The sequence below is a fragment of the Bufo bufo genome, chromosome 1, assembly GCF_905171765.1.
Source record: "Bufo bufo chromosome 1, aBufBuf1.1, whole genome shotgun sequence".
Lineage (NCBI taxonomy): Eukaryota > Metazoa > Chordata > Amphibia > Anura > Bufonidae > Bufo > Bufo bufo.
Window position 1 is genome coordinate 652,780,952 of NC_053389.1, and position 24,140 is coordinate 652,805,091.

A 24,140-nucleotide genomic window follows, 5' to 3' on the forward strand; every position below is an offset into this window, starting at 1 on the left:
TGTATTAATACTATTTCCTATTATTTATTCTTTGCTCGGAAGAGAAAAAAACACATTTTCAAATTTCTGTGGTAAAAAACCACAAGATAAAATACACTCATCAGCATTTAAATTGCAACACAAAGAAGAAAAAGCCATGGAGTGATGGAAATCACAGGATCAATAGATAAGCTAATGATATGCAAATGATAAAAAAAGAAACAAAATATTCAAAACATCTTGACTTATTCAGTATCGAGTATGAGCACCATGTGGAGAAATACATACACTTACATGCCTTAGCATGCTATTAATGAGGTTATTAATGGTTGTCTGAGGAATGTCCTGCCAAGCTAAATGCACTTGAGCATACAGAACATCAAGATCTGCTGCTTGCAGCTCCCTTTGCAATTCCTGACTAATGACGTCCCAGATGTGCTCGATGGGAGACAAGTATGGAGACTCTGCAGTCCATGGTAGCACATTTAGACCATGCAGGCTGCTCACAGTAGCATGAGCAACATGCAGCCTGCTGTTGATAAAGAGCCCCTGTGGCATTTTGGAGAAATGGCCGTACCACTGGTTCCAGGATCAAATCATTGTAACACCAAGCTGGTAGTTTGTACCTGAAATGAAGACTAGAGGGGTCCAACTGTTATAAATTATGCCACCCCACAGCATAATTCCCTTGTGAAGGCCTCTTCATGGCATTGCCCACGTGGTCTACAGGTCAATCCATGGCTATTGCATCCGAGACGAAAGCAGGACGCATTGCTAAAGAGGATAGACCTCCATTCCAGCCTCTATTGCTGTCTTGCTGTGCACCATCATAGCCTTTGAGAGTGATGGAGTGAGGTCAATGGAACTACTGTAACTTGATGTCTGGCTTGTAGCCCAATATTGTGCAAATACCTTCTGATGGTTTGTGTAGACACTGTTTCCACCCTAGGCTTGGGATGTGACATACAATTTCACTTACAGTTCAGAATGGATCACTATGCGACTTTCTTTTAATCAGACAATCCGTCCATGCAGAATTTTGCCTTGGTGTTCCTTTTGCTGTCATTCAGTTTTTTTTTTGTTCTCACAAGCACAGGGATACACAACGCAGAACAGTGCTAACTTCTTGGCCTAGGCACATAGTGATCTGCTGGAGCGATAAACCAAGGTCTCTCAGTTCAAGGATTCTGTCCCTCAGTTTGCAAGTGGCAGTAAATGGCACGTCGACGAACAGGCGGTATCGCACAATCATCCCACACGACTTGATCCAATTTTGGAGGTTTCATGTGGCTAAAATACTTTGCCTTCAATCTAGCCTTCATTTCCCTCCCAGATGCCACAGATTGGAGCTAGGCCCTTGAAGATTTGATTAGGTGCAGATCTTAGTGACACCTGCCACTTAATCAATTTGCATACTCTTATGGCTTGTACTTTTTGGTGTTGCAGTTTCAATGTTGACAAGAGTTTTCTGGAGTTTTGGTATTGTAGGAAAAATGGGGAATCACTTATTGCATGAGAACGGTAACATTTGGAACTTTCAGCATAGAGAGAAGTTAAATGTTTTAGGAATGAAAGAGAAAATGGAGAAGGGTTTGGCATTTTTGAACCTGATAGTCTTTGTACAAAGTCTTCTATTAATGTGAGTTCATGGACTGTGACAAGTTCAAGGGAAGTTTCTTCTTATCTTGTTTTATAAAGGCCTGTCAAATGATGTCATCAGTGGGAGTCTGCGCCCTGTACCCTAACTATTGAATAAAGAGTGTGAAGGCGGGTTTACACTGCACAATGTTACAGCTGATTGTCGGGAAGGAAATGTTCCTTCCCGACTGTCGGCTGCTCGCTCAGTGAAGGAGATTGCTGTATTTACATGCAGCGATCTCCTTCACAGTATGGTGACGAGGGATCGCTATTGTGATCACTCGTCCCCGTACAGAATCATTATTTCTGGACAACAGATTGCTGTTTAGACAGCACGATCTGCTGCCCAGAAACGATAATTGCTGTGCCTGCATGAACGACAGGATCACCTGACGAACAAGCGTTTTGCTCGTTCATCTGTTGATCGGCGGCACATTTAGATGGGCAGATTGTTGGGAATGAGTGATCGCAGGAATGTTCGTCCCCGATAATCTGCCCGATTATCAAGCAGTATGAATCTGCCTTTAGGCCCCTTCATTTTTCGACTTTTCAGTTCCCTACAATTAGTCTGTAGTCAGAATTTCAGGAGTCCAGATATGTGATTGGCATAGTTAAATGTGACAAAGCCATACTAGCACATGATTATTACATGATATTATCCATTTCTTGCACAGAAAATCCCAGAATTTGAAACTCAAATTGAAGTTCTTGAAACCCAGGTAAAGGAGACTAACCACCAGGCACAGTTGCAGAAGAATGAAATGCGAGGTATGTTGTGTCCAATCTTATGTTTTAAATGTATGGTCAAACATATACTTTATAATTGGAGGAGAACTAGTACATTACCAGTACACATTACAGTTTATTATAAGCACTGCTTATAATACTATACTGAGAAATATATTGTGCCCTAAAGGCACGGATGGATAAAATATTTCAGACATTTAGGTGGCCATGCACATTAGATGACTTTTGACTTGCCCAGCAGACCATTTAATGTATTTGGGTATCCTGACTCTCCCCCAACTGCAAAAATTGGTTGAAAGAGGATCAGGAAGCTGCTACCAAAAGTGTTTGTAGTGGGAAATAACTGTCAGAATGATGAACGGGCCAGCCTCACACTAATCCAGGAGCTGATCAGTTATTACTGCCATACACATCATTAGAAAACAACCTAGAAAGTTAGACAAGCCGCTGCCTTTTTTTTTACAGCTGTTCCTTTCAGCAGTCTGTCACCCATGTGCTAACATAATGTGGTTGCCAAGAACCTACAGCATAATCAACGCAGCCCATGTCTGAGAAGAATCATGGTTATTCATGATTTCCCCTATCTCCACTCACCTGCTGATGATCGTCAGTTTTCTCCTTCATTTTCTGCCTCAGAGAAAACCAGCAATCATGGATGGGGAGAGTATGAGCTCATGAATACTCGTGACCCATCTCAGGCAGTCCGTGACACTTCTCCAGCATGGACTGCAATGATTATATCGTACAAAGTACTCTGCAACCACCTAATATTGGCACATGACAGACAGACCACTGAAATCACCATGGGCGGCTGAGTTCAGCATAAGGCCTCTTTCACACTACAGTATGTCCATTTCAGTGTTTTGCGTTCCGTTTTTAACTGATCCGTTGTTCCGTTTTTTGGTTCCGTTGTGTTTCCGTTCCGTTGTTCCATTCCGTTTTTCCGTATGGCATATACAGTATACAGTAATTACATTGGAAAAATTGGGCTGGCCATAACATTTTCAATAGATGGTTCAGAAAAAACGGAACGGAAACGGAAGACATACGGATGCATTTCCGTATGTAATCCGTTTTTTTTTGCGGACCCATTGACTTGAATGGAGCCACGGACCGTGATTTGCGGACAAACATAGGACATGTTCTATCTTTCCACGGAACGGAAATACGGAAACGGAATGCATACGGAACACATTCCGTTTTTTTTGCGGACCCATTGAAATTAATGGTTCCGTATACGGACCGCAAAACGGAAAAAAAAAAACGGTAGTGTGAAAGAGGCCTAAAGTTGATGAAGGGTTCCCTTTAAGAACCATTTGAAATACATTTTTAGATATTATTGTTGCTTATTGGGATTTTGAAGATACAGTAGTACGGCTCAAGCACATAACCCTTTGAAATGCATCTCGTTTTTTGGTTGCCCCTATCTATGTCTGTTCAGTTGCCACCGAATGCTCAATTTACAGAGTAAGTCTTTGGTGGGAAAATAAAGATTTACTAACCCTGTAGATAGCGTAAACTTAGACCTGCTGTCTAGAACAGCTATTGGCTGGCTTAGTTTGATACAGAAGTTTATGACAAAATTATGCACAATTTTGGTGCATCTTTCACCACGACCTTTCCGCAGAAAGCACCTTTCCCTTGAGCCACACCCTTTTCTGAATAGGCACAGAAACTTTTTCTAAACCTAGATGCTCCAAATTGCAGCACTTTAAATCTAGGCCCACTCACATAAATGTAGGCCAATGGGAAGTTTTTGGTCAGTGAATGTTCTTACAGAACTATACCTCTTAGCACAGACCCTCCCAACATGTTGAGAAGAACATCCTACTATCCTCATTTTCTGTCTAGTTAATGCATTTCTTGATCTAATTGAAACATTTTTGATGCAAGTTCAGGTTTAAACTGTATGGTCTGGATTGAGTATAGGTGAGCAGGTGCTCGATATGAGTACAGATATGTAACCTGTAAATTAGATGTCTAGTCCCATCCCCCCGCTTGATTTTGCTGCCCATGTAGTGCAGATCTGCAGAAGCAATTTGATACAGTGAGAGATAGAAAAAGAAGCAGTAACTAATCTTACTATAGCGCTGCAGTGGTCTTCGTATACCGTATGTATTTCTTTACACGGTTTTCAAACATATTTGAATAAGTGCTCTTTTAAATGTGTGTTATTTTTACAGAGAAGATGTCTGAAATGGCCAAACAGCTTTTGGACAGCTTTGAAATTGAAGATATTAAAAACAGGTAGCAAAAACTGTACCATGTGATGCCGAACATTTTAGGAGAAATGTATATTATTATCGTTGGAAGCTTACATATAGATGAAATATATTACTTGTCATGAACTAACATTCCAGTACAGTTTCTGGTAAGATCTGCTGGGGCTTTCTTTAAATGTGTAGATAATGATGTGTGTTTCTGTTCATGCTTGCTGTTTTTAGACTTGCTCAAGAAGATCTGGGCAATATAAATGAAGATGGAGAACTTTATTTCGCATATGAAGGCTTGAAAAAAGCAACTAGGTAGGATATTTTGAAGAAGTCCTCATTGATTACTATGGCCTTACTTATTGTATTCCATCACAGGCAATGAGTCAAAGAAGAAAATGGATCCTGTATTTTAAGCATCCATTATGCTCAGTTATGCACATTTGGTATCTGTTTTAGCCATTTCCCTCCTGAGAGCCATTATTTTAGACGGACAAAAAAGTCCTGCATGCAGGACTTTTTTCTCTCCTCTAAAATAACTGATCTGTGACAGAAGTGATCATAACTGATGCTCAAGATAACAGATCTTTTTTCTTTTTGTTCTTCTGACAGATCAGAAGGACGGAAAGCTAATTGGTGATGTGAACTCAGCCTTATACTGTAGGTAGCAAGAAAGGAAAAAATGGCTGGCTCACAGTCAATTTGCATACACTTTACTAAATCAGTACACACATATATATATATATATATATATATATATCATAAAAACAATATCCCTATTATAAAAAATTATCAAAAACACATTCACGGTCCCTTTAAGTTTTTAAGATGCGGAGCTCTCGCATAAAACCTTTATAAATGATATATAAGATACTGCCTTGTGATTCTTATAATTCCTTGCATCGGTATTTGTATCTTATTTATAAAATGACTTGATATTCACATAAGATGTATTTGATGTTCAATATCCTTGCGCTCCTGCGCTCAGGCTGGGACTTGTAGTACTAATAAACTATACATGGAATGTCCCGTTATGTCCAATCAAATAACTTCAGTATAAGTAAACTTTATATATTAGCTCGTTATATTTATCTGTATTGGTGGTGGTTTTAGTGATCAGTTACTCACGGAACTCACAGCACTGTGACCGTTTTGCTGGATCGTTGTCGGCCGCCCGCTCTGCTGTATGCCGGCTTGGATGATCTTCTCGCACATGTGCCCTTTTATCGCGGGAACGCCAAAACCACCTTGAATATCCTTGTGTGGATTATTTTCAAATAATAGTTTGCGTCTTCAATTTCTCACAGGCCCTATCTACCAGACGTGTTTCGGAACAAGATGTTCCTTCCTCAGTGGTAGCATGTAATATTTGCTATAGGAACCTCTTTGCTTGATATTTAAGCACATCAGTGCTGATGGTAAAATCTGGACCGGAATGTGTTTGTGTTTAGCAACAATGTTTCTGGTCTCTCAACAAGATCTACATCGTACATTGTTGCATTTCGATCTGTATTATTACTATATATATATATATATATATATATATATATATATATATATACGACACATATCAGATAAACTTCATTACATCTCAAATGGAAAGCCATCTTAAATAGAAGACCATATTATTCATTGTTATATCTTAGCATATACCATGCTATGTAGGCGCAATGTATATATCCAATGGATGACTACGTCACATATAACAAAACTCAATATAAATGAAAATATCAAACTACCGCCATAAAAAAATTTAATAAAAATAGATAAGCATAATAGTATCTCAATTATGCTGAACCTTATCAAGGTAGATGTTAGGGGGTAAGGGGAAATACGTAAAGAGTGTCAATGTGCTGGTAAACAGCCTGGCATCGACACTCTGTGTTAACTGACCCCCCATTTATATTGATAATATGGTCTTCTATTTAAGATGGCTTTCTATTTGAGATGTAATGAAGTTTATCGGATATGTGTAGTATATATATATATATATATATATATATATATATAGTAATAATACAGATCGAAATGCAACAATGTACGAAGTAGATCTTGTTGAGAGACCAGAAACATTGTTGCTAAACACAAACACATCCAGATTTTACCATCATTACCATCAGCACTGATGTGCTTAAATAAATATCAAGCAAAGAGGTCCCAAAAGCAAATATTACATGCTACCACTGAGGAAGGAACATCTTTTTCCGAAACACGTCTGGTAGATAGGGCCTGTGAGAAATTGAGGACGCAAACTATTATTTGAAAATAATCCACACGAGGATATTCAAGGGGGTTTTAGCGTCCCCGCAATACAAGGGCACATGAGTGAGAAGATCATCCAAGCCGGCATACAGCAGAGCGGACGGCCGACAGCGATCCAGCAAAACGGTCACAGTGCTGTGGGTTCCGTGTGTAACTGATCACTAAAACAACCACCAATACAGATAAATATAACGAGCTAATATATGAAGTTTACTTATACTGAAGTTATTTGATTGGACAAAGCGGGACATTCCATGTATAGTTTATTAGTACTACAAGTCCCAGCCTGAGCGCAGGAGCGCAAGGATATTGAACATCAAATACATCTTATGTGAATATCAAGTCATTTTATAAATAAGATACAAATATCGATGCAAGGAATTATAAGAATCACAAGGCCGTATCTTATATATCATTTATAAAGGTTTTATGCGAGAGCTCCGCATCTTAAAAACTTAAAGGGACCGTGAATGTGTTTTTGATAATTTTTATAATGGGGATATTGTTTTTATGATATATATATGTACTGATTTAATAAAGTGTATGCAAATTGACTGTGAGCCAGCCATTTTTTCCTTTCTTGCTTTGTACATTTTAACATGAATTGGTAGTTGGTGGGCTGTGCTCCAGTCCACAAATTAGTGAGAACTTCGGACATTTTGTGTAACTTATACTGTAGGAGCCATGTCACAAATTCATGCTGATTTCTTCTTTCTAAGTGGCTAGAAGCTTATTTTTTAATTCAGCCAAACATATAATGCCCACTGCATCTGACGCAGCAAAAACCATACATATACAATTCCTGCTGCTCCTCCTTATAACCATCTTCTAGAAGTGAAAATGTCCACAGCACATGGGACCTGCGGCAGTCTTTCCTTGCCAAAGGCTAGGGTCTAAGATGAGCTCATTTAATGCAGCATCTATTGCTAATGCCCAAAACATATTCAAACTGCTTAGCGAATAGAAAAAAAAAATATTTACTACGGAGTCTCATGTCTGCTATACACAGGAGAAGATCCATCATAGCCGGGCGGCATACAGCGGGCTATTATAGCCTGGTAAGCTGCAGGATGCTGCGCCTAATTTATAACGAGGTGCTCGCCTTATAATTAGGCACAGCATCCGACAGTCCATGCGCCTGAACTGAAATCTATGCCAGCCCCTTGCGGTGTAGATTTCAGTGTTCTTCTACCCCCTCACCATGCCCCCTTTGCACAAGTGCCGGTGAAAAAGTCACAAACTGCAAAAAAAAGTGGCGTATTGTAATGATAAATGTGGACCAGTGTCTTCCATATAATTGCCTCACAACTCATACATGTTCAGTCAATAAACTGAACATTTTAAACCCGTAAAATCTCTTTAATGAATCACATCACAAATACTCACATATGCTATATAAATTATATCATATAATATTGGTGTTAAAGGGGTCGCCTGGCCGATATTGTTTCTTTAACAGAGGTTCAGAATGATGTATAAAAGTGAATGTCATACTCACCTTACTGATCCTCCGCCACTACCAGTCAGAAGATGATGGGATCCCCAAATAGTCTCTGCTTACCGATCCCTCTCAGCAAACAGGAAATGAGGGCTTAGCCAATCACTGGCTTAGGTGGGGTCACTGCTGTGGCCAGTGGTTGGCTGATTGGTCTTTACCTATGGACCAGAAGGCTGAGACACGTGAATGGGGGTGCTCGGAGATTAGCGCAGTAAGTATGACCTTTTTATCCACTTATAGCATTCTTTTTTTTTTCATTTTACAGAATACTAGAAAACCACTTTCATACCCAGAAGGAAGCTTATGTAAAAGATATTGAGCTGCTGAATTTCAAAGTGAATCATTTCAGTGATGATATAAAACATATCCAAAAATCACTGAAGGAAGAGAGAGAAAGAAATGATGCCCTCAGACAAGAGATTACAAGGCTGACTTCTGAGAACAAGGTTTGAAGTCAATAATGACATAATGAGAATTCTTTGTGTGGTAGTCTGATGATGTAACTGTGGTTGGCTTTCAGTTAGACAGGTAATGTCTGTATATAGAGGTAAGAAAGTCTGAATTTTGACAAATTACTCAGTGAGCTCATTTAGGGAAGTTATAAATATTACAGGAAGGAGGAAACGAGCCCTAATTGTCACCATCTAACTACTTGTATTTCATGCTTCCTGAAGTTGCCAGATATGGAAAGGCAGATTCTTTTATGGAGAGCTGCGGTTTAGTGGGGACCTGTCAGTTTGGAAATGCTGTACAATCATTGGGCATCATGCTATATACTAGAAGGAGCTGAGCAGAGTATTATATGGTTCTGTGGGACACCCAGTGATCAGCCGTTTGAGAAGGCAGCACTGTGCTTGGTAAGCAGAGAGAAGGCTGCGGCACTACTGCAAGTGCCGCTGCCTTCTCAAACAGCTGATCGGCGGTGGTCCCAGGTGTTGGACCCCCACCGATCAGATATTGATGACCTAAAAACTTGGAAAACCCCTTTAAAATCCCTGTTCTTTCTGTGCTTAATGGGTTCTTTGGGAATTTGCTATAATTGCTGCCTGCAACGTGTCCTAGAATATGAACAGAACGGGATTTGTCCCGCTGTGGAGGTGAAGGAGCATGGCCTTGCTTTACTACCACTGCTCCCTGGAGCCCTGCTTTATGTCTAGGTCTCTCTGTTCCGGTCAGACTGCTCAGCCTGATGGCATATTGCAGGCACAGATCACATAATTTCTATCTAATTGTAAAGCAGCCACATTTTTTTGCTGTGAATTTTGGCATGGAAAACGCATTAAAATCAGTGCAAAGAAACTATGTGAACATAGAGTTATTATTACATATAGAATACAGATATAAAATGCTGACTATGGCCACTGTTTTTACATGGTCATTAGTTTGTCAGTGTTTTGCCTTCGCCAAAACCAACAGTGGAACTTACAGACCAAAATTTAATGAAACGATTTTTATGACCTTTCCTTTTTTTTTTTTTACCTTCAAGATAATAACATCGCTCAATGCTAAGATTTCTGATCTTGAGAAACAAAACATGGATCTTCAAGGTTCCCTTTATGAACAGAATATGAAAATGCCAGGTATGGGAAAAAAGGTTTTCCTAATATGACATCAATCATGCTACATTTTATTACATGTCTTCCAGAGTAAATGTTTTACAAAATTCTGATGCAAGCATGTGGAAGTTCAAAGTATTAACTGACTTTAACCTTATAATGAAATGGGATGTATGTGAGAGGTCTATTACACTAGTGGACCTCTTCCTACACTCCTGTTATGTGGAAAGTAGATGAGCAAGCCTTAGGACAGAATTTTGCATTGTTCGTATTGTGTAATATAATATAGTAGTATAATATAGTAATAAGAAATCACACAGGAACAGACTGCATACTGCCTTTATATGGGTTTCACAAACCCCCCTTCAAATCACATTTTGATAATATACTTAAAGGAGTTGTCCCATCTTGGACATCGGGGTTATGTCGCTAGGACATGCCCCCAATGTCTGATAGGTGCAGGTCCCACCTCAATACTTAGAACTGAGCCTGCCCATGCGCTGTCACCCTCCATTCATTTCTATAGGACTGCCAAAAATAGCTGCCAGGCGAGCTCAAAGACCCATTGAAATTATTTGGAACCGCACTGCGCAAGTGCGGCCACAGCTCCATTCAATTATGTAGTGCTTATGGAAATAGCCAAGCCAGCGCTTGGCTATTTTCGGCACCCCATAGAAATGAATGGAGGGTGGCTGCACATCCATTGTGTGCTCTCCAGCACTTTGCAGGTTCCATTCTAAATATAGGTATCCTAGCGATATGCCCCCAGTGTCCAAGATGGGAATAACCCCTATAAGGTATATTGTTAAAGGGGTTCTCAGTGCCTGTACTAAAAGGCCTCTTTCAGCTAACCTGTGAATAGAAGACACTTTGAGCAGTTACTTGCCCTTTAGTTACTCCGCCGATTACGCAATCCCAGCTGGAATCGTGTAACCATCTAGCTGGCTGCAGGATCTTCCTCCATGGGTTGATTGTCCATAGTCCATACAGGGACATTTCCCAGTGGGCCCATGTCCAGTGGGGGCACTTAATCCCTCTTCTTGGCTGTCAGCAAGGTACATAAAGATCTGATGCTCTCAGCATTAATTAATGTAGGAGCATCATGCACTTATGGACCTGGCCAATGGCCGCAGGTGCTGTCACGTCTGTGACAGGTCCCAGAAGGTCTGAAAGATTATCTATGCATTAGTGATCTGACAGCCTCTTTTGGTTTCACTTTGTCTGTGTGTTGCTGGTATGCCCACACCTCCTGTTCAGGTGTGGATCATGTGACCTCTACCACACCCTATTTAGTCAGACTTTTCCCATCACTCCTTGCTTGGGATAGCTTCATTTGGTCTTGGAAGAGCTGGAGTGTGGTTCGTGTTGAAGTCCTGTTCATCCTTCATCCTCTGAAGTGAAGTGTTCCGCCCTTCCCCCGGTTGTTTACTAGGCCTCAGTGAGACGCTAGTTCCTTCACCAGGGAAGGAACAGGTGGTCTCTGCCCTGTCATTATCTTTAGGGCATCTGAGGGTCACCAGGGTTTTCTAGGTTCCCTTGTATGGGTATCTCTACCATCGAGAGGTGCCCATACGTATAGGAGTTAGGGCCAGGAGCAGGGTTTTATAGGTGGTGACCCTTTTCCTTCCCTAGCGGTGAGGCCTAGTGTCTTTCCCCTTCCTTCTTGATTGTCTTTTGGTGTTCTCCCCTACTACATCCGTGACATTATCCCAAGCCCATACCACCATTTTTGTTCTGATCTGTGCAGCTATGGATACTATGTCTGCACTGGTCGAAAGAGATGCAGAATCTGACTTTGGAGGTAGCAGACCTCCGCGCAACTGTCTTGCAGATTCAGAGTCCACAGGCTGATGGTTCCGGTGGTGGGTCCCAGGCCTGTCCTGAACCGAAGGTGGCTCTCCCGGACAGGTTTTCTGGGGGTAGTGACAATTTCATCCGGTTCAGGGAGTCATGTAAATTATACTTTAAGCTGCGTCCATACTCTTCTGGGGATGAGTGTCAACATGTGGGTATGATTATTTAATTGCTTAAAGAGGACGCCCAATCTTGGTCGGTAGATGAATTCTTCAGAGCCTTGGGTCTCATCTACAATGACCCGGATCGGATCTCTCAGGCCGAGACCAAGTTACGGAGTTTGCGGAAGGGAGATCGTTCCGCGGAGACCTATTGCTCTGAATTTAGGAGATGGGCTACCGATACTGAGTGGAACGATCCTGCTCTCCGCAGCCAATTCTGTCAGGGTCTCTCTGAGAGACTGCAGGACGCGTTGGCCTTTCATAAAAATCTTGTGTCATTGGAGGCAGCTATGTCCCTTGCTGTACGTCTAGATAGACGCCTGAGGGAGAGATCTAGGGGTCCTCATCTTCAGGACGTACTGTCCAATAAGGGTACTGCTTCCTTTGACACTTATGATGGAGAGACACTGGTAATTGCGCCTTGTGATGAGCCTATGCAGTTAGGAGGAGCTACTCCTGGCAAAAGCTTGGGTCATGTGAAAGGAGTCTTCTTTTATTGTGGCAAGAAGGGACATTTTGTGAACATTTGTCCGTACTTGCAGCATCAAGGTGTAAACAAAAAAAAAAAAACTTTTAATCCTCAAATTACTATTGGTGGTGTGGATGAGGAGCAAGAAAACCTACATTTGTCTTTTACTGGTAGTACCCGTTTTCTCCTGACTGCCAAGGGGGCGCTAGAGTCCAAAACTGTGAAAATCGAAGCATTTATCGACAGTGGGGCAGGAGTTAACTTGATTGATGGAGAGTTTGTACGCATTCATGGGTTGACTACTAATGCATTAGAGAAAAGTATTTGTCTTTGCAATTGACTCAGCACTTCTCACCCAAAAATGTCTGTCGCAAGTAGTGAATGACATTCATTTAAGAGTGGGTGATTTGCATCAGGAATCTATCTCCTGTTATGTATTGGAGGGTCTGCCTGCTCCGTTGGTGTTGGGCTTACCATGGTTAAGCAAACATAACCCTAACATCGACTGGCAAGCGAGACAGATTCTCGATTGGAGTGATTTTTGCATGGACAAATGTATGATTCTCTATGGTGACCACTAAAACTGTACCCTCGTTCATTTCAGAATTTTCTGATGTTTTCTCTGAGAGTGGTAATCAGGAGTTGCCTCCGCATCGGGAGTATGACTGTCCCGTCAATCTTATTCCCGGAGCTAAATTGCCCAAATCTCGGTTGTATAATCTTTCGGAACCCGAAAGAAAGGCCATGCGAGAGTATATTACCGAGAGTTTGGCAAAGGGACATATTAGACCATCCAAGTCCCCAGTGGCTGCTGGGTTTTTCTTTGTAAAGAAAAAAGATGGTACCCTAAGACCATGCCTGGACTTCCGTGAGCTCAATCGTATTACCGTCCGTGATCCTTACCCCCTTCCTTTGATTCCGTATTTGTTCAGTGAGATTGTCGGTGCCAAGGTGTTCTCTAAGTTGGATCTGAGGGGGGCATATAATCTGCTAAGGATCAAGGAGGGGGATGAGTGGAAGACCGCATTTAATACCCCTGAGGGTCATTTTGAAAACCTGGTCATGCCCTTTGGGTTAACCAATGCTCTTGCGGTTTTTCAACACTTTGTCAATGACATCTTTCATCATCTGGTGGGGAGGTTTGTCGTATACCTTGATGACATACTAATTTATTCGCCTGATATAGAGACTCATCAGGATCATGTGAGACAGGTGTTACAGATCCTAAGAGAGAATAAGTTGTATGCTAAGATGGAAAAGTGTGTATTTGCTGTACAGGAAGTGCAATTTCTAGGTTACCTGCTCTCATCCTCAGGTTATCGTATGGATCCCGAGAAGGTCCGTGCCGTGTTGGACTGGGATCGACCCGAAAATCTGAAAGCGCTTATGCGGTTTTTGGGGTCTACCAACTACTACCGTCAATTTATCTTGAACTATTCTTCGGTGGTTAAACCTTTAACAGACATGACTAGGAAGGGTGCGGATATTTCTGTCTGGTCTGATGCGGCATTACAGGCCTTTTCTGCTGTGAAAGAATGTTTTGCTTCGGCCCCTATTCTGATGCAACCGGACGTGACTCAGCCATTTATTGTTGAGTTTGACGCGTCCGAGGTAGGGGTAGGAGCAATCTTGTCGCAAGGTCCTTCACCTAGTAAATGGTGCCCATGTGCATTTTTCTCTAAAAAACTCTCTACTGCTGAAAGGAATTATGATGTGGGGAATAGGGAATTGCTGGCCATTAACTTGGCGTTCGAGGAATGGCGGCATTGGTTGGAAGGAGCAATTCACCCTATTACAGTAATCACGGATCACAAGAATCTGGCCTACCTGGAGTCGGTTAAGCAACTGAACCCAAGGCAGGCCAGATGGTCATTGTTTTTCACCAGATTTAACTTCATCGTCACTTACCGCCCTGGGGTTAAGAATGTCAAGGCGGATGCTTTGTCGCATAGCTTTCCTGGGGGGGGGGGGGGGTGAGTCTAATGACCCTAGTCCCATTTTATCTGAAGGGGTAGTCATATCCGCTCTTTATCCTGATCTTGAGGCCAGGGTGTTGGAGGCACAGGAGGATGCTCCGGACTCTTGTCCTCCGGGGAAGTTGTTTGTTCCCTCCGAATTACGTCACAAGGTGTTTGAGGAACATCACTGTACGGTGCTTTCTGGGCACCCTGGGAGCAGATCGACTGTCAATCTCATCTCTCGCAGATTTTGGTGGCCGGGGTTGCGTAAGTGTGTTGAGGACTATGTGTCAGCCTGTGGTACCTGTGCACGTGCTAAGGTGACACATACTCTGCCTTCTGGATCTCTGCTTCCATTGCCCATCCCGTCCAGACCTTGGACCCATTTGTCCATGGATTTTATCACGGATTTACTGAATTCTTCGGGAAAAACTGTGATTCTGGTGGTTGTAGATCGTTTTAGTAAAATGGCACACTTTATTGCATTACCTAGTCTACCCAATGCTAAAACTCTTGCACAGGTGTTTGTCGACAACATCGTGAAACTACATGGCATTCCCTCTGATGTGGTGTCCGATAGAGGGACTCAGTTTGTTTCCAGATTCTGGAAAGCGTTCTGTACTCGTCTGGGTGTACAATTGTCCTTCTCTTCGGCTTTTTATCCTCAGTTGAACGGACAGACGGAGCGCACTATTCAGAATCTGGAGACTTACTTGAGATGTTTTGTTTCAGAGAATCAGGAAGAGTGGTCTTCATTTTTGTCGTTGGCTGAGTTTGCTATAAATAACCGTAGACCGGAATCCACTGATAAGTCGCCGTTTTTTGGGGCATATGGGTTCCATCCACAGTTTGGTACATTTTCTGGTGCTCAAAATTCCGGCATTCCTGAGGAGGAACGATTGTCCTCTTCTTTGTCTTCTATTTGGCAGAAAATCCAAAATAACCTGAAAAAGATGGGCAACAGGTATAAGCGTGTGGCTGACAGGAGACGTATGAGTGGTCCGGACCTGACAGTGGGTGATTCTGTGTGGTTGTCTACAAGAAACTTTAAGCCTAAGGTACCTTCTTGGAAGTTGGGCCCAAGATTTATTGGTCCATATAAGATCACTGCCATTGTTAACCCTGTAGCCTTCCGTCTTGAACTTCCTCAGGCATTGAAAATCCATAACGTATTTCATAAATCGTTGCTAAAGAAATGTGTCGAACCTGTTGAGCCGTCCACCTTGCCTCCCGCTCCTGTCATGTTGGACAGCAATTTAGAATTTCAGATCAGCAGGATTGTGGACTCCCGAGTTCTCCGGTAATCCCTCCAGTATCTCGTTCATTGGAGAGGGTACAGACCAGAGGAGAGGATGTGGGTTCCAGCGACTGATGTTAATGCTAGTCGTCTGGTGAGAGCATTCCACGGAGCTCATCCTGATAAGGTCGGTCCTGGGTGCCCGGAGGTCACCCGTAGAAGGGGGGGTACTGTCACATCTGTGACAGGTCCCAGAAGGTCTGAAAGATTATCTATGCATTAGTCATCTGACAGCCTCTTTTGGTTTCACTTTGTCTGTGTGTTGCTGGTATGCCCACACCTCCTGTTCAGCTGTGGATCATGTGACCTCTACCACACCCTATTTAGTCTGACTTTTCCCATCACTCTTTGCTTGGGATAGCTTCATTTGGTCTTGGAAGAGCTGGAGTGTGGTTCGTGTTGAATTCCTGTTCATCCTACATCCTCTGAAGTTAAGTGTTCCGCTTGTCGTGTTTTGTATTACCCCCCCCCCCCCTCCCCCGGTTGTTTACTAGGCCTCAGTGAGACGCTAGTTCCTTCACCAGGGAAGGAACAGGTGGTCTCTGCCCTGTCATTATCTTTAGGGCATCTGAGGTGAGGCCTAGTGTCTTTCCCCTTCCTTCTTGATTGTCTTTTGGTGTTCTCCCCTACTATATCCGTGACAGGTGCCCTCCTGAATTCATATATATTGCCATCCTCAGGACAATGATACAGATTCATACTGTGGGGCTGGCAGCAATATTTTGTGCTACATTGTGATATCTGGTTCTGCTGGGGTAGTACAGTCCTGATCAAAAGTTTAAGACCACTTGAAAAATGGCAAAAAATCATATTTAGCATGGCTGGATCTTAACAAGGTTCCAAGTAGAGCTTCAACATGCAACAAGAAGAAATGGGAGTGAGACAAAACATTTTTTGAGCATTCAATTTAATGAAAACAACGAATAACCTGACCACGTTCAAAAAGGGAGAGTTTTTTTGCCTTTGCCATCACAACGTGTGACTATCTGACAGAAAATGACAATGAATCCATATCTTTGCACAGATTTGGCCTTTTAAAGGCATGTGGTCCTAAAATTTTAATCAGCTGAAAAACAGCCTGTTTCAGTTTATTCGTTGTTTTCATTAAATTGAATGCTCAAAAAATGTTTTGTCTCACTCCCATTTCTTCTTGTTGCATGTTGAAGCTCTACTTGGAACCTTGTTAAGATCCAGCCATGCTAAATATGATTTTTTGCCATTTTTCAAGTGGTCCTAAACTTTTGATCAGGACTGTATTTTGTCCGGCACTACGGTATTGCTGGTCCCACCTACTTCTGTTGTCCTGCCGTCTGTCAATTTGGACCCGTCTACAACATGAGGCCACTTTTATTTATTTTTTCCAGGGCCACTTTAAGTTCCCATCCACCACTGTCTTCCTCTAATGTTCTGACCGGATATGCTCCTCTTTCTTCCTGTTCTGTTTCATTTACAAGATGCAGGAAGAAAAATGAACAGATATGGTTGCGACGTCAGAGTAAGAGCCTGCAACAAGTTGGGTGGTCATGTGATCCTAGCTGGGACTTTAGAATCGGTGGGGCAATGGAAATGTACGTACTGCTCAAAGTGTTTTCTTTCCATAGGTTAGCTGAAACAGGTTTTTTAGGTGCAGGCCTGTAGAACCCATTTAACTACTTTTTTTTCCAAGAAAAAAGGCATCTCATATAAGTAGTATATTATTTTCATTATGGATTAGATTATTATAACTAGTTTTAGTATTGTTATTTTCTGTTATTATAATGACAGGCCATGTTAACTAAGATTTTACTTTTATTACATAACTGTTTTATTGCTTTTTTTTTAATTCTTTTACTCATATACCACATAATGTGACATACTATACTGAACACTGCAGACAACGGAGAAAAAATATTCAACCACAGAAATAATCACCAGGATGAGGAAAACATGCCTCCGAAGTAAGTCAATAGAAATAACACAGTACTTTTCCTGTGTACACCTTGTACTCTTCTTGGGCACATTCCTTGTTCATGATCACTCTGCCGTAATGAAATAACAAATCTTGCTGTCATTGTTTATTTCATTACTTGCAAGCATTTACAGTTTTTTTGGCTAATGTCTGTGCCCTTTCATAATCAGAATAAAGCATTTCTGACCAAGTCTGTCTGCTATCGATCAATCTCTGTCTGATTGTCTGTCTGTCTGTCTATCTATCACAAAGAAAACAGCAGCACTGGTCAAATATTCCTATGTGGTACAGTAGGTGCAATCCCTCCAGCCCGTGGGTTAAGAGACAATGAATATACAAGAGAAGAACAAGGCAGCACTCCAAATAGACATGTGCCAATGTGAGATCTATATAGAGAGACATACAAATACTTCATGTAATTTGCATGTCTCTCTATATATACAGCCCCATTCACACGACCGTATTTTTGTTCTGCATCCGTTCTGCAAAAAGGATACGGTCGTGTGAATGTGGCCTACCTGACATTGGCACATGTCTCCCTGCTGGAGACAGGCCTCATTGTGTTGGGGTAAAATGTTGCATTTCGGGGTGAATAGAGTGGGTCCACCATCCTTTCACCTATTTTGGAGCGCCTCTTTGTTCTTCTCTTGTATTTCTCTCTTTCTATCTCATATACTTTCCTACTAGGTTGGGTGCTAGCATCCAGTTGGTAAACATCCAATTCACATAGGAAAATATGGGTCTACACATCAAATTAAAGGTGAACGTCTTGCATATTTAATTCCATGTCACACATAACACCACTGTGATCCATCGCAAGAGCAGAGAGCCAGAGATAATTGTTCCCAGTGTACTAAGTTATAAGTCTGTGATGGCTAACCTCCGGCCCTCCAGTTGTGGTAAAACTACAACTCCCAAGATGCACACTTGCTTGGCTATTCTCAGAACTGCATAGAAATGAGGCTGGGAGGCGTAGTTTCACCACAGCTGGAGTGCCGGAGGTTAGCCGTCACTGCTATAAGTGATCACAGTGGTGTTATGTGTGACATGGAGTAAAATAAAATTAAAATGTTCATCTGCAATTTTGAGCTCTTACCATTTTCTTACCAAGTTTAGTCCTAGCTACATTGTCATAACTTTTCTGGCACCATTGCGTAAGGCTTTATGTACATTACCGTATGTGTAAATTGTGCATCTGACTATGTGCTCTCCGCATCTTTTGGGCCCCCATAGAAATGAATGGGTCCACATCCAATTAGCAAAAAATGCATATCGGATGCTGACCAAAAATACAGTCATGTGCGTGAGGCCTTAGGCTTTCTGGTCCGCAATATTATAGCTACAGTGCATCACAATTATTTACAGAAAATGCTTTGGACAGATGTCACCTTGTCACTTCAGTGATGTGATATATCAAGCCAAAGGTGACTTTTCATACTTCTGATATAGTTACAGCTCTGTGTACTGATTTCAGGCAGACATAATTAGGGAAATGCTGAATCCAAGTGCATGATGTAATAAATGCTTCCAGTGATTTATTTTCCTGTACTTCTCCTTGGCTCAGACTTCATAGCTGTAAATACCTGGCTGAGGTCTATAATAAATCTCAGTGTTTCTGTTATTCGGGGCTGTAGTTTCACCCTTCTTTAAAGTGACATCTTGTTTCCGTCTTTGCCATAAACTTAATATATTGTGTCTGTTATTTATGCATATTTCTGTTACTTTCAGACTGAAAAAAAGACATACAGAACAGCTGGAAAACGAAGAGATGGAAGGCCAGGACGACATTAGTTTGATAGATCAAAATGAAATGTATATTGAGGTATATTTCTATAAATTCTGTATTTCTAACATGAAAAATGTGCCAGTTTATATTTGTCACATTAGGGTGGAAGTGACTGCTGTGTGCGTTGTTGTAGGCAGAATTGCTCTATCGTATTAAAAGTACTACAGTACATGTGCACTTCTCTTTTTTTTTTCACAAGGATTACGAAGAACAGGTAGATAAAAAGGATAGAATTATTAAAAAACTCCAAGATCAGATCAAAGCGCTCACAAAAACCATGGACGCAGGTACATGTTTTGTAGAACACCAGCTGTTTTATATGTGTATCATACTAAGGTTGTATTGCTAATATTAACATGAGAAATATATTATCTCACAGAAAACCAAACTAACGTGCCCAGCGTGTTTAAGGATTACTTGGGAATGCTGGAATTCTCTCCAGAAGAAGAATCTAAACTTATTGTCAACCTAATTCTGGGTATGTAAGATTATTATTTCAGAAATATTTTTTTTCTGAAAACATGTTTTTCACCAATATAACTAAGAGCACTGCCCCATACACATCCCAGACATACCTGTGTGCACTTTGTGTCTGTATTCCATGTCCAGGAAAAGCACTTTTGTTCTGCTGGAAAGTGTAAGTGCCCAAAGCAAACCAGACTGAAGAGGGGAGGGCTGCTTTAGTTGCTCATATCTTGGGATTGGTAGACACTAGAAATATGACCTTGTGAAAGCTGGCATTCCAACCTTTCAAACGATACCAGAATCATAGCATTATATTCACTATATCAGAAGAAATAGCTGAAATCGAGTCAGGAGTGAAAGCTGTTTTTACTTTCACTTTCAGCTGGGCACTTGGGAGCTGTTTTCCAGCAGAATAAAAGTGCTGTTCCTGGACATGGAATACAGACACAAAGTGCACACAGGTATGTTTGGGATGTGTCTGCAATCTTCTATGGGGCAGTGCTCTTAGTTATATTGATGGCATTTAGGTGACAGACTCCCTTTAAATCATGAATAGGCTGTCTAGCTGCAGCTAATCATTCCGAGGATGCAGAGGACATGTTGAGAAGGTTGCAATCAATTATTTCTCTACCTGTTCCTATTCCCAGCCATTGGGTCTCTTAAATTTTTCAAAGTTCTACAGCTAGGGAGCTCAACTGGCTCATCTGCCCCCGATGCTGGTTGCTGTGCCACTTCTATCTGGACCAGGGTATTTAGATACAGGGTCAGAGTCAGTCAACTGAACCTTTGCCTTGGGTGAAAGAAAAGGTTCCCTTAAATTTTTTTATTATCAATATTGAAAACTCATGTGGAATATGGATAAATTTTAAATTGCTCGTCTTAATACAGCCTGAGAGTGGACACATGTAATGCCTTTTTTATTTTTTTGGGTGGAATTTTGGAGATCACTCTTTTACTATAATAAATTGAGAAGAACACAATGTTATTTATCAGTATTTGTCAAGGTGATGCAAATCAGTGTAGAATGTTTCAGTGTTTGTATTCCTTGAGACTCACGGATTTATGTATTCTGATATGGCAGATATTAAGCCAAGAGGCGTTGTGGTGAATATGATACCAGGACTCCCAGCTCACATCCTCTTCATGTGTGTTAGGTACACCGATTACATAAATGACTCAGACAGAATCAAGTCTTTAATGAATGCCTCCATCAATGGCATTAAACAGGTTATAAAGGTGAGATGTGAACCATTTCTTGAAGTTGTTATGGTATAGAAGTCTCTACCGGTAATGTAAATTTGCTGTTGTGGTTTTTTAACTTATAAAACAAGATTTATATGGGTTTAACAAAAAAAAATATATATTTCTTGTATATGAACCTTAAAGATTCTTCTGGGTCTTTTAGCAATGTGGGACTGGAAGAGAATGGACAAGATAAGCTTTAAAGGGATTTTCTGAGACTTTTCTAATTGGTGGGGGTTGGACTGCCAGGGTCCCCACTTATCAGCTCTTTGACAAGGCACCAGCGCTCACTGCAGCACAGAGGTCTTCTCTCAGCTTAGTCTAGGCCATGTGACATCACGTTCATTAGTCATATGGCCTAGGCCTAGCTTAGCTCCATTGAAGTGAATTGGGCTGAGCTGCGATACCAAGCACAGCCTTTATCAAATGGACAGTGCTGAGCTTGATGAGCAGAGAGAAGGCTGCAGTGCTAGCATTGGTGCTTTCTCAGACAGTTGATGGGCCTGGTTCTTGGGCGTCAGATCCCCACTGATCAGATACTGATGACCTATCCAGAAGATAGGTCATCAGTATAAAAGTCTTGGAAAACCCTTTTAAAGGTGTTGTCCAGCATTTTTATATTGATGGTCTATCCTAGGATGATCTATCCTGGGGATACACCATCAGTGTCTGATTAGCGGGAGTCCGACACCCCACGCACTTGCCGATCAGTTGTTCTAAAGTAGCTTCAGCACCAGAACTACCCAGCTCCATCCATTATGCAGCAGAGCTGGTTACTGCAGTGCTGCTCCCATTGAAGTGAACCGGAGCAGTGCTACAGTAACTAACTCCATCCATTACACAATGGGCAGAGCTGTGTTGTTCCTGAACAGCAGTGGGGGTGTGGGCATGCTGATCAGATATTAATGGCCTATACTGTTCCATCATGATCACATAGAAAGACCTGTTTGGTAATGTCCACACTGATGTCAATACACTTTATTCACTTAGGTTCCATGGTGCTTTTGACCAGTATATTGTAGTCTGCTATATTACTTAACCAAGTAATAAAGGTGGGAACCTGATGTACAACATCTCTAACTGAGGGCATATGGACAAGGAGCTCTCAATGAAGTCCCACCTAATTTATGTGTATTATCAAGAACTATGGTGCTTTCAGAGGTCCTTAGGATATGACACAAAACATAATGATAAAGCAGTGTTATCACTATGCCTCTATTGCTACTATTTTATCAAACAGCATTTGCTAGGTGGAAATTTATAGATTAATATTTTTCCTTCCTCCTCATTTATACTTATGTTTAGGAACATGCAGATGATTTTGAAATGTTGTCTTTCTGGTTGTCGAATGTCCATCATTTCCTCAACTGTTTGAAACAGTACAGTGGAGAAGAGGTAAGTTGCACCTCATGCCTCAATTATGCAAATGCTGTATTTGTGGGTAGAAAAGAACTCGTCTTATTGTACAGCTCAATGGTCCCATCTCAACTGAACCTTCTGTTGGTTTGTGTACACCTGTGTGAGCCACATGGGACGTCATAACAGTTTTACGGGTTTTCTTGTTCCTTTTTTATACTGAGGGTGTTTGTAATGTTAATTTCTAATTATTTTTCTGATTTTTGAGAGTTCATAATAAAATACTGTTTCATTATGGTTTCTATCAAGAAAGTGCACTCTAGATTTTAATGTATTTATTAAAAAATACATTTTCCAGTTCTGGAAATGAATTCTTAATTAGTCATAGCATAACGAACAGGTCCCAGTATTGATTTTACCCAAAGGATGGCTATTCTTGCTCTAATTTTGAGATTTGCATGACTGCTATTGATTACTGTGGTAGGAGCATGCAGATCCAGTATGTTGCTATAAAGCTGCTCCATCTCTTTTTCCTTCATAAAAGTATTAATTGTCGAAAATGAATATTTATAATTTTACAAGTTATATTATTGGCATGCTACAGACTGGCATCCACAGTAGAAAAATCTGAAAGGGTTTTGTTGAACCTAATTTGCTAGCACTGTACTGTAAGAGTGCATTCTAAACCATCAAAGGCATAAATTAAAGGGGTTGTCCGGGTTCAGCTCTGAACCCGGACATACCCATAATTTTACCCAGGCAGCTCTCTGATATTAGCATCGGAGAATTCCATGCTCTGATGCGCTTCCTTGCCCTGCAGTGTGTTGCCTCTTTTATTTCCAATAAGACACTGCCGGGCGGAGGCTTCTGCCCAGCAGTGTGTTCGGTGACGTCACCAGCTCTGATGGGCTGGCTTTAGCGCTGCCGAAGCCATTTTACAGGCTAGGGCACCGCTAAAGCCCACCCATCAGTGCCGGTGATGTCACGGGCACACTGCTGGGCGGAACTCCAGAAAACGCATGAGCTGCTCCAAAGCTCAAGTCAGGGGGGCTGCCTGGGTGAAAATGGGGATATGTCTGGGTTCAGCTCTGATCCCGGACAACCCCTTTAAGACAAATATACTTCTTATGCTTAAAGGGAACCTATCGCCTTGTTTGGGGTCACTAAACTACCAGTATCCATCCCACACAAGAAATTAAATGGAATTCAAATTTACCAGGAAGAGTCCAGGACTCTTCTACATTAGCATTAGGCACATGTGCACTGTGCTGATGATGCATACACTACACAACAAGCAGTCAAGTAAGGTGAGCCATCCTTGGCTTAAACGATGTAGTGTGCATGTACTTGATGCCACTAGCGAAGAGTCCCAGACACTTCTCTGGGAAACCTTGAATTTCATTTACCTTCTTTTGTGGGGATGGATGGGTTTGCTATGGGCAAGTTTGGGACCCTAAACCGCAGCTGCATAACAGCATGGCAGTAGTTTACTGTCCGCAGACCTGGTGACAGGTTCCCTTGTTCCATTTAAACCTGGTGGTGTCTCGTAACCACTCAAACTATTGTATATTTACATTTCCAAGCAAGTCTATGACTTAGCCTGAATTTGATATGTAGAACCTTTTTTTGCTTTATGTTCCACATTATCAGCTTATACAACTAGGAGGGGAAGGCTTTTATGTCTCTAAATAATGTATGTTAGAAACAGCCCATT

At 41.5% G+C, this 24,140-nt stretch overlaps 1 protein-coding gene across 3 annotated transcripts in view; it reads left to right on the plus strand.

The window, feature by feature from the left end:
* Positions 1-24,140, plus strand: part of MYO5C (myosin VC) — a 193,880-nt gene that overhangs the window by 161,498 nt on the left and 8,242 nt on the right. For all 3 annotated transcript variants that reach the window (XM_040413958.1, XM_040413959.1, XM_040413960.1), the window contains 11 exons: positions 2,292-2,385; positions 4,548-4,611; positions 4,809-4,889; positions 8,600-8,780; positions 9,821-9,914; positions 17,503-17,566; positions 19,306-19,399; positions 19,563-19,650; positions 19,743-19,841; positions 20,910-21,064; positions 22,376-22,465. In XM_040413958.1, coding sequence (XP_040269892.1) covers positions 2,292-2,385; positions 4,548-4,611; positions 4,809-4,889; positions 8,600-8,780; positions 9,821-9,914; positions 17,503-17,566; positions 19,306-19,399; positions 19,563-19,650; positions 19,743-19,841; positions 20,910-21,064; positions 22,376-22,465 — 1,104 coding nt within the window. The remainder of the gene's footprint in view (positions 1-2,291; positions 2,386-4,547; positions 4,612-4,808; positions 4,890-8,599; positions 8,781-9,820; positions 9,915-17,502; positions 17,567-19,305; positions 19,400-19,562; positions 19,651-19,742; positions 19,842-20,909; positions 21,065-22,375; positions 22,466-24,140) is intronic.